The sequence below is a fragment of the Psammomys obesus genome, unplaced genomic scaffold (assembly GCF_907164565.1).
Source record: "Psammomys obesus unplaced genomic scaffold, mPsaObe1.curated_primary_1811, whole genome shotgun sequence".
NCBI lineage: Eukaryota > Metazoa > Chordata > Mammalia > Rodentia > Muridae > Psammomys > Psammomys obesus.
The window spans coordinates 1-12,001 of record NW_026592179.1 but is presented as its reverse complement, the minus strand read 5'-3'; the positions used below and the strand labels follow the sequence as shown (position 1 = coordinate 12,001).

The following is a 12,001-nucleotide window of genomic DNA, read 5'->3' as shown; positions in this document are numbered from 1 at the left end:
TAAACAATTCTGAAAACAAACAAACAAACAAACAAACAAAAAAAAAAACCAAAAACAAAACCCTATCTCTGCTTCCCAGTTCTGACATTTCAATGTAATGGCCTTGCCCTCATTCTACTTGACTTTCTGTGATATCAAGACTGGACTATACAAACTGAAAGAAAACCAATTCAGAAACACACTGCACTAATTTCTCCTCCGAAGGTCTTCACTTTCTATTCATTTTAGAAGCAGGCATTTGTTATGTGTAATGATTTCCCTCTAGAACAGCTCCATACACATCTATTGTTTGTCTCTCACAGAGCTACCGTGTTCAAATGGCTAAAATCCTAAGACCCAAGCCATTGCCCAAAGGATATCAACTTCTCCTAACACTTAATTCCTGAGTACTTCATCTACCTGAGCAGCTGTCATGCGTCAGCTGACACAGCCACTGGAACCACAAAGAGAAAGCCTACATTGCAAGAGAGGAGAGCCCTGCAGCAGGGTTGAGAGAAACCGGTGAAAGGCTGTCACGTCAGCCATTTTTCACGGAGTTAAACATTTGAGTGTCTACGTCCCCCACTCTTCCTCTGGAAAGGAAACATGTAGTGCCCTGGGGGTCAGAAAAGCCTGTCTTTCAGCGCCGTACTTTCAACTATCTACACCATGTCATTTCAGTCTTCACAGACATGCATAGACAGAGAACAAATCTTTACCGGTTGCTGGAAAGATAAAAGAATGTAAATGGAAATAAAACAAGTTTCTGTTTCCTGCCCTATAATTTAGATTCTAGGCCTTTGTTTTCACTTATTGCCAGATTAAGAACATGGACCAGGGGGGCTGGAGAGATGGCTCAGTGGTTAAGAACACTGGCTGCTCTTTCAAGGACCCAGGTTCAAATCCCAGCACCCACATCACAGTTCATAGCTGTCTGTAACTTGCAGTTCCAGGGGATCTGACACTATTACATATGCATAGATGGAGGCAGAGCACCAATGTAAATAAAATAATAACATGGACCAGACCTCTTGACTGTAGGCATGTGCTCACAAATAGCATTCTTTCTCAGACTGAAGCAAGTGGCATCAGATTCTGCACATTCTTACACAGAAGGAGTGCTCTGAATAGACTTTGGCACCAACCTGCTGGCCGCTTGGTCAGATTGAGACAGTCTGCATGGTAAACTTTTGGGCAGCCTGGTTTCTTGCAGGAGACGAGCTGACCAGCATCCCCGCAGCTGAAACACTCGTCCTCTCTTTCCTTTGTGACTTCACCCTGGCTCCTGCGCTTTCCATGTTGCTTCCTCTTGAACTTCCTTGACTTTTCTTCCGTGACAATGGGTTGATTCTGGAGATCAGATAGTGATTAGTCAACATCCTGTCAACAACTCAGTATGTAATTTTGACTAGATAACTATCCTTCCAACCTCAGTTTTTCCTCTGGAAATAGACAACACTCAAGAGACTGCTGTAAAGATGAAGAGAATATGCAGAAGGCAGCATGGCGTTTTAGCATGAACTGCAGTCTTAACAATAAAACTATTCAGAGCCCCTGCTGCTTTTTCAGAGACCCAGGTGTGATCACACGGGGTGTGGTAGCTCACAATCATTTGTAGCTCCAATTCCAGGGGCTCAGATACCCTCCTAGCCTATGTTGGCAGCAGGTACGCAGGTGCTGTACAAACATTTATGAAAGCAAAACATATACACACAGAGTAGAACACACTTTTAAACACAAGCATCACATTAACTTTCTGTAGTGTTCAAACTGTCAAGCTTTGACCGCTGGAAATGCTTTTCATTTGGCTCTACCCTGTGAAAGAGCCTCACCACAGTAGATTTTAGTGCTTCTTTCATAAAAATGTTTCTTGTTGTTTTGTTTTTGAGACAGGGTCTCTTTTATGTAGCTGGGCTATCCTGGTATTTACTATGCTGGCCAGGCTGGCTTAAACTCAAAGAGAGATCCACCTGCCTCTGATGCACAGGTTTGCATGACCATGTCCTTTTAAAAAACAAACAAACAAACAAACAAACAAACAAACAAACAAACAAAAAATTCCATCCACTTATTATGTGTGCATAGGTGTCTGTGTGTGAGAATAAAATGTACCATGGTATGTGTGCACGTGCATGAAAGTCAGGGGACAGCTTGAAGGACTCTCTTCCATACTTATACCTTTAGGTCTTTGGAGACTAAATTTAGGTCATCAGGCTTGACAGAAAGCACCCTTACCTACTGAGCCATATTGCGGGCTTTTATTATTTTGCCTTTTTTTTTCTTTTTTAAGATAGTGTCTCGAAAACAGCTCAGACTGGCCTTAAAATTGCCATCATCCTGTGTCAACTTCCCCAGCACTAGGTTTACATGAATATAATACCACATCCAGGTACTTAAGACTTGCGTGCTTTATCCACCTGTACACCTGCACGTGCAGGCCACAAGAGGGCATCAGATCTCACTATAGATGGTTGTGAGCCACCAAGTGGGTGCTGGGGATTGAACTCAGGACCTCTAGAAGAGCAGACAGTGCTCTTCACCACTGAGAGACCTCTCCAGCCCCTTGTATAATAGTCTTTAAATTTGAATGAAGCAAGAGAAAAATACTTCTTTTCATTAATACAAAAAACTTGTATTAGGGCTGGAGAGATGGCTCAGAGGTTAAGAACACTCACTGTTCTTCCAAAGGCCCTGAGTTCAATTCCCAGCAACTACATGGTGGCTTGTAACCATCTATAGTAAGATCTGGTGTGCAGGCAGAATGTTGTATAAATAATAAATACATCTTTAAAAAAAAAAAAAAAGAAAAATTTATATATTAAAAAACTCATATTAAAGGCCACCCACTGTGTGACATTTCTGAGGTTTTGATAATTTCTTAACTAAAGATTTCTATGTGTACATTTATGGTTATTAGTTTATTCAAGAAACTTCACTAACAATTCATTAGGAAGACAGAGATCATTTCAGTCTTTGTTACCAACAGTATATCTTTAGGTCAAATTAAATTAATATCTACAACTTCTCATAAAGCCTTTGTCTACCCAGCAATAAGGTTCATTAAAAAAAACCCTCCTAGGCTGGCACGGTGGCACACCCCAGCACTGGGGGGGCAGAGGCAGGAGGATCACTGAGTTTGAGGCCAGCCTTGTCTACAAAGCAAGTCCAGGACAGCCACGGCTACATAGAGAAACCCTGTTTCAACAAAACAAAACACCCAAAACAAGATCCTCCTCCCCCGGCAAAGAACCCAAACCAAACTAGAACAAAAATCCAAAATCCTACAACTCTGACAGGATACAATGCTCTCTCCATCTAAACTGTGCTCTTTCCTTCACTCACACTGTTTCATACATGAAAGGTCATTGACCCTATTAACCAAGAGATAAATTCCATTATTATTGTGACTCGGGAAATACAGCACCAATTAGCAATCAACTAAGCAAAACCTAATGTAATATAGAGATTTTCCTAATTTAACAAGATAAAATATTATCGGGTATTATTTACTTTCACAGATTTTACTAAAAACAATGTAATTCTTATTTGCATTTTTTTCACTTTTTAATATTGGGCTTTACAAACAAAATGAGAAACATCCAACCGGAATTACTGTGTAGCCTTTTTTTACACCAGCTTGAGATTTTGCAACCACTGTTACAGAAAAATCTTGAAGAAATCAAGATATTGTATCAGACCATAACACAAACACTTAAACTGTCTCTAAAACTATGGTTAAGCTGAGTATGATAGTTCAGAACTAAGGAAGCAAGGCTAGCTATCCTAGTCTACAGAAAAAGTTTCAGGCCATCCATACTACACAGGGAGACCCTGTTGCAAAAGAAAAGAAAAAAGAAAGAAAAGCAGGATAAAGACACATAACAGCAAAGAAAATTTAAAACAGTATTTAAGAAAAGCAGGATAAAGATTAGCAAATAATCTTTTATTTGGTGGCACACTCCTTTTATCTCAGCATTTGGGAGGCAGAGGTAGGTGGATCTTTGTAAATTTGAAGACAGCCTGGTCTACACAGTGAGTTCCAGGACAGCAAGAGCTACAACAGTGAGATCATGTCTCAAAAACAAAACAAAACAAAACAAACTTTCAATGAAAACCATCAGCCATTTGGTGGTGGTTACCAGTCCAGTCTACACAGAGAAACCCTGTCTTGAAAAACTAAACCACCCAACCAAACAAAAAAAAACCCTAATAAAACAAAATGCAAACAAACCACCAATAAACAAATACCACAAAACAAAAACAAAAACACCCAAAACAAACAAACACAACACAAAACAAAATGAAACAAAGACACAAATCCCCAAAACCCAGTCAGGAATGAGGGTGCACACCTGTAATCCCAGCATATAGGGGCAGAGATTGGAGGACAGACTCTCCAGTTCAAGGCTACTCTGGACAACACAGTGGGAGACTCTTTAAAGAGAACAAGCGGTGGGAGTGAACAGCAGCATGGACTGTTCTTCCAGAGGACTTGGGTCTGATGCCAAATGCCCACAAGGATATTTACACCTCTTTCTAGTTCCAGGTCTATGAACTCCAAGGCCCTTTGTGATCTTTCTAGGTACTTAATGCATTGCATCCATATATAAGGCAAAACAAGCACACACGACATAAATGACAAATCTCCCTAACAATTACAGCACCGTAACTCAGATAAATGTGCATAAACACAGGAGGACACAGTAATGTCTATATTATAGTAATGAGGTTAAGTTTTCTGTGTATATTTTGGTGGTGGTCTAGGACTTTTAGCATGGGCCAGGAAAGCATCCCACCACAGAACTACAGCATCAGTCCAGTATTCTGTTTCTTTCTTCTTTTTCTGTTTTGGTTTTTCGAGACAGGGTTTCTCTGTGTAGCTTGGCTGTCCTGAAGTTGATTTGCACACCAGGCTGGCCTTGAACTCAGTGATCCACCTGCCTCTGCCTCCCTGAGAGCTGGGATTAAAGGTGTGCACCACCATGCCCGGCTCAGTATTCTGTTTCTGGCTCTGGTATTATAGTGTAGTAAATTCTACCAATACCTCTAAAAAAAAAAAAAAAAAAGACACATACATGGCAAGTCTAAGTAGCTGAATAGAAGGTATGAAGTGAGCTGAGACCAGGAAGAAGAAACCTACTTCATATGTTTTTATTTTATAGCCGCCTCTGCCTCTGGCTAGGAAAGTACTATTAAGTCAAACTGCTCAGAACACAGCAGCAACACTAACCATATCATGAGAATATTTATGAAACTGTCAGTGACAATGCTGAGAGTCACTTCCATCAAAGCAATACCTTCTTCCTCTTAAGATGAAGACTTATCCCCAGCACTGTACCTAACAACGGTACAGGAAAAACATACCGTTGTTCTTAAGATAAATGTCTGGAAAGTGGTACCTTTGGCCTCACACCCAAGAAGCCGCTGCAGTTCGGAGCTCCACATTTACACACAGTTTTTCCATTCCCAAGACACTCTAGGTTGTAATTGAAGGTAAGTTCAGTGCCTGTATAAGAGACCACAAAAATATTAACATATACAGCTATATTATTTCTTAATTGATTGTAAATGACAATAACTTCTAACACAATAATTTTATTTTATTTTTTTATAATGTTTGAAACAGGGTCTCTCTGTGTAGTCCTGGATAACCTGAAATTCATTCTGTAGACCATGTTGACAGCCTGCCTCTGCCTCCTGAGTGCTGGGATTAAAGGCATGCACCATCATACCCAGGTAAGACAAATTTTAAGAGAACACAATATTAATTCTATGTTACTAATTAGCTAACTTCAGAAACTTAAGCAGCTTAATAAGTGATACTTAAACTAATCCTTATATTTAAAGTATTACTTCTCACTTTTTTATCATTTTCCAACTATTTAGATTCAAAACACACTAACTCACTAACAACAATAAATATAACCCACATGAAAGCTGAGTAAGAGCAGTGACTGTGTACTCCCTGGAAGCTCAGGGCCAGCTTCGTGTAAACAACAAAAAAAAACAATGAAAAAATCCTGCCTCGGATCAAGACAAAGGTGCCAGTCGCTGCCCTCTGATGTGCACACGCTCACTGTGGCATGTGGGCGCCGCAGCCCCTGTCAGTGTGCCATGTATGGGGAATGCAGATTTGAAGAACATCTGCCAGTTATCTGGCAGCTGCGGGGAACAGGTGTTGCACTGCCAAGTAGAGTGTAAGGAAAGTAAGATCATGGAGTGACACGTGCTAGTTATGACATAATATGGCTAGGGGATCTGAACTTGGAGTAGCTTCATTCACTCCTCAACGCTGTCTTGTGTAGACTAGGCAAGCCTCACACCAACAGAGAACCCGAGAAACACCTTTACTTTGTCCACTTCTGGATAAGAATGTTCCCCCATAGCCATAGGCCAAACATCCCATTTTATAAACGGAGAAACCATATCATAAATCAACTGAGGAACCACAACACAATACCCACAACAATATGTAAAATTTAAAGACCTGTGTACAAGACGAGGGCACAGCTCACTTGCCTAGTATGTGAAAGAGTCTGAGTTTATCCCTAGCACAGCCTCCCCACAACTGAAAAACAACAAAAAACAAAATCATAGACACACATTAAGGTACAAGCTGGGCAAGGTAGCACAAACCCTTAGTCCCAGAAGTTAAGAGGGCTGAATTCCAACCACTGCCTCAATAATAAATACCAATAAAACAAAGAAATAAGTCAACTGAATCAGAACTGAAAGGAAATTAAGCACACCAACACACAAACTCAAAAGTAGGTAGGCCTAACAAACCTGAGAATGTTATGAGTACAAACAGGCTGCCTTTGTTAGCAGCATGTTAGCTTGTACTAACATGCAAGATTGATCACTTAGCTGGGCACAGTGGCACATGCCCTTAATCCCAGCTCAGGAGGCAGAGGCAGGCGGATCTCTATAGCTCAAGGCCAGCCTGCTCTACAAATCGATTCCAGGACAGCCAGGGCTACACAGAGAAACAATGTCTCAAAAAAACCAAAAGAAAAAAGATTAATCATTCATAGTCAAATTCACGAAGTTTTAGGAATATTACAATTACAGACTGATACTCTATTTAAGATTTTAAAGCATTTGCTCTGTGTGTGTGTTAAAGGCATATGGGTGTGCATGTGTGGAGGTCAGTGGACAGCATGCTTGAGGTGGTTTCTTTTTCCACTATGTGATTCTAGGAATCCAACTCAGGTCATCAGGCTTGGGCAGCAAGTGCCTTTCCCTTCTTAGCCATCTTGCCCAACAGGGGTACCAAGAAATATAGGTTTTCATTAAATGCTAGAAGTCACAGTTTATTTCTTTAGCTGAACAAAATATAAAGCCAAGTGACTTATACTTAAGATTCATGTTGTAGATATAAGAAATGATCTGTACTTAGTTCACTGAGAGGTTGAAGGGGGGGGGGGCATCAAACAAAGAAAACAACAACAACAAAACCCCACTACAACCAAGACCAATCAAGGTTAACAGCATGGCTGCGCTCCCATCTCACATTGCCCATAGAATTACTGGCTCAAATATGGGTGACGCTACTTATTCTATTCTCATTTAAAATATTATGAACAGAGGACAGTGGTCTTGAACAGTGCAGGAGCAAATGCCTAGCATAGGAATCCCTGAGTGTGCAGGCACGGTGGCCCGCATCTCCAGTCCCAGCACTGAAGGACAGAGCCATGGCGCACCTCCAAATTCAAGGATAGTTAGTCTACATACTAAGTTTCAGGCCAGCCAGAACGACATAGTGAGACCCTGTCTTAAAATAAAAACAAAACACCAATCAACCACCTAAAATTCAATAGAGGACCAAAGAGCCAGTGGTTAAAAGTATTTACCGTGCTGGGCCTGGTGGTGCCCGTCTTTGATCCCAGCATGAGGAAGGCAGAGGCAAGCAGATATCTGTGAGTTCGAATACCAGTCCAGGCAACACAGAGAAACCCTATCTCAAACAAAACAAAACATCAATAAAACAGTGCTTCCTGCTCTTTCAGAGGACCTGAGTTCAATTCCCAGCACTGTATCTAGCAGATCACACTGCCTCTAACTGTAGCTCTTCAAACTATGGTGTCCCTTCTGGATACACCGGCACCCCCACACACAGACACATATATGCATAAAATTTTTAAAAATCTTAAAAACAATAAGACAATAATCAATTGCCTGACAACCTCTCCTACCATGCCCTAGAAAAATTCATTTTGAAAATCATGTACTTTCTGTACATGTAAAAGCTACCACACAAGTGACCAGAGTGATTGTTCAAGCATTAGACCCAAATGAATACCCATTTCACAGACCAGAAGTTGTTCTCAGTTATTGCCACCACAAAAATGTGACTGATGGTATACTTATGAAACTACTCACTCCTCTCAGATTTACTCACGAGGATGCATCTCCCTCCTACAGACAATGACCACCATAGAGCTGATTAGTGTCAAACCACCAATTCTTAGGTATCTCAGAAATTTTTCCTTTTATAACCTTAGGAGCTGGTAAGAAATTCAGTGGTGAAAGTAGAAGCCATGAGTTCAAGGCTAGTCTGGTCTACATAACAAATTCTAGGCCAGCCAAGGCTACAAAGTAAGAGCCTGTCTCAAATTAAAATAAAAGAAAAATTTTGCTAAATAAAAGAAACTGGTAACAAAAGGACTATTATAGGATTTTTATTCACATGAGGATCCTTCAAAGCTAAGGATAGTGATTCATGCTTTAATTTCAGCAGAGGCAGGCAAAGTTCATGGTTAGTCTGGGCTCCCCAATAAGAAAAACTAACTGGAGCTAAAGAAATGGCAGTGGTTAAAAACCCTGGAGGAGTGGGTTCAGTTCCAGCATCCAGAACTCACAACTGCCTGTAACTGCAGTTCCAGGGGACCTGAAACTCTCAAACCCTCACACAGACATTCAGGCAAGCAAAACACCAATGCACTCAAAATAAAAGTAAATCATTAAAAAACAAAACAAACAAACAAAAAAAAAAAAACCCAAACAAACACTAACGCTCTCCTCCCCTAACAAAAGGAAAGAAAAGAAAAAAAGAAAGAAAGAAAATTCAGTCAAATTCAGAGAAAATATGTTGAGTAGGGGGGTTACTGGAGGAGAGGAGAGTAGGAACAGTTTCAGTTGGGATAGGTGTTAACAGTTGTACAACGATGTTTATCCTAGAACTGTACAGCTAAGATGGTTAAAATAATAAATTACATCTCTACTTTATGAGATCAAAAAGAAAGGAAAAACCCTGAAAAACAAAAGGAAACAAAAAACAAAGCAACCACCCCGAAGTACCACCTGGAAAGTCTCTCAGGCCTGGGGCTTAAGGTGGGCGTCACCGCCACACTAGACACCACCTGGTGTCTTCCCTTGTCTAGGCAGCTTTGGGAATTGGGAGAATTTCTTTCCGAATGGAGGACAGAGAAGATTTTCAGTTGGTAAGTGAAAACCATGAACTCCAGACTCGTTCTCACCTGCTTTAATGTCACTCAGAGCAAAAAGGCCCACACGGGTGTCTCCGTTCACACTCCACTTCTGGGTTTCGCAGTTAGGCTGGCAGCAGTGGTTCATGAACCGAGCGTAGTTTCCCTTAGGACCAGCATCAATAATCCGATCCTAAAATTCCAAGAAAAGCTACTTGTCAGATTTCTTGAGAACTCTGCTGTGCAGAAAACTAGACTGTTCTCTCTAATAAGATGAAGTGGTTGCTTTTAAAATCATATGGTCCCACACATGTCCCCTGTGGACCAGGAACTGTCACCACCAACTCCACCTGGAAGATGATGCTTCCAGTGTACTCAAGAGGGCACTAAACTCTGTGGGTTTGACAACGTGTGACAAGCCCACCTAGGAGATTCAGATATCCACTAAGTTTAAGAACCACTGCCCCAGAGAAGAAGCAGCTTATTCTATTTTCTATTTAGAAACTTTTTAAGCCAGGGACACATTAGAAATCATTTAATGAATTTTAAATACTTATGCTGACTCCCTATTCCCAAACCATCATCAGAATTTCTGGCTGAAAGGACTCATAAACATGAGAGTGTAACTTAAGAAATACTTGTAAAGGTAACTGCCACTCAAGAGGTGTGAGTCTAAGCATGACAACGGCAACTTCCAGGGCAACTGAGGTAACTTTAGTAAGGTTCTGATTCAAATTCAACTGCAATACCCTAACCGAAAGTAAGTAACATGCAATAACAAAGCATAAAGTAACATAACAAGCTGGTGGTGGCTCAGGCCTTCAGCCCCAGCACTGAGAGGCTGCGGCAGGTAGAGCTCTGTGAATTCATGCCAGCCTGGTCTACAAAGCTGAGCTCCAGGACAGCCAGGGCTCTTACACAGAGAAACCTTGTCTGCATAAAAAAAGTTTACTGTAATCTAATATTCAAGCATTATGAAATAGAACTCCAATGACCACTAAAAACATAAAAAAAAAAAAAAATAGAATAATCTGGGTGTTACAGTTTAATCTTAACACTTGGGAGGCGGAGGCAGAGGCAGGTGAATCTCTGAGTTTAGGGCCAGCCGGGTCTACAGGGCGAGTTCCTGGACAGCCAGGGCTACCCAGAGAAACTCTTTCTCAGAAAACAAACAAACAAAAACAGGAAATTACTTATTTCTTGAGTTTTTACAATTTGTATCATGGCTCTCTCTTGGAAACAGGGTTTCTGGGTAGCTGTGGCTGTCTAGACTCTCTCTGTAGATGAGGCTGGTCTCAAATTCTCAGTGATCTGTCTGCCTCTGCCACCAGAGTGCTGGTAAGCACCACAGCACCACTGCACCTGACTTATAGCACGGTTCTCAACCTGTGGGTTGCAACCCCAAACAATCATCAAAACCCACAGATGTTTACATTATGATTCATAAGAATACAAACTTCCAGTCCTGAAGTAGCAATGAAAGTGATTTTATGGCTTGGGGTGACCACAACATGAGGAACTGTATTAAAGGACCATAGAATAGGAAGGTTGAGGACCTCTGCTTTACAGGATCCTCAGAACATACTATCTAAATATTAATAAACTACTCCTCTAGTTTATAAAAAAGACAGGGAAAAGACCCATCTGTAACCTTTGCAGCCTTTTCATACATTTTAATGTCATAAAAACCTCAACTTATACTAGACCATTCATAAAGAGTACTAAGAACAGCTCTATTGCCTATTACCCTACCTCCAGAATGAAGATCAAGAACACTCTCAGGTCTATGACAAACACTGGAACTTGGGACTAGGCTAAACACACATTCACACACAAAGCGAGTTGCATTACTTACTTTGTCTAGAGTGAGCATGTAGAAATTGGTGATGTCATGTTCCTGTGCATAACGAATCCGAGCTCTGCACTCCTCTTCGTCTATTAGCTCGCCCACATATTCATTCACAAACTCGCCCTAGAAAAAAGAAATCACTCATAATGGTAAAAGTATATTAGTGTCTACATATACAACTTTTATTTTAAAAAGTAATTATGGATGATTACTCCAAAGTAGATGATTAATCCAAAGTAGATTTTATGCATTTTATTTTTCATAAAGCCTGAGTCACTGAAGGTAGAAAATCACTTCCACACTCCCACCAGCAGAAAAATCTCAGGCTACAAGGCACAAGGCCCCTCAGCACGTCACTGAGAATAGCAACACGAAACAAGTCAGGCTGAACCAGTTTCTCAACTACGGCGTCTTCCCTGGAGCTCAGCCTGCTTACCCCCTCCACATGTCGCAGCACTCTCCACCCTACCCCATGATCCTGGCTTTCACAAATTACTTTCTTGGGCTGGCAAACAAGATAAATATATGGTAAATATCTAAGCAAACCTGGCTATAATTATTGTGCTTCCTGGAAACCTTAACAAGTGCATGTCTGTGATCCCAGCAGAGGCAGGCAAATCTCTGTGAGTTTGAAGCCAGCCTGTTCCACAAAGCGAGCTTATGACAGCCAAGCTACACAGAGAAACTCTGCCTCAGAAACACACACACACACACACACACACACACACACACACACACACACACA

The 12,001-nt window shown here is 41.0% G+C and overlaps 1 protein-coding gene across 1 annotated transcript; it reads right to left on the bottom strand.

Annotated features, from left to right (window-relative positions):
- Nucleotides 1–66: 66 nt before the first annotated feature.
- LOC129681169 (histone-lysine N-methyltransferase, H3 lysine-36 specific-like) lies at nt 67–11,379 on the bottom strand (the record flags this gene model as incomplete). Its single annotated transcript, XM_055613043.1, has 4 exons — nt 67–1,329; nt 5,379–5,485; nt 9,459–9,600; nt 11,263–11,379. Coding segments are annotated over 4 exons (648 nt in total), but the record flags the coding sequence as incomplete, so codon positions are not given.
- Between the last annotated feature and the right edge of the window lie 622 nt (nt 11,380–12,001).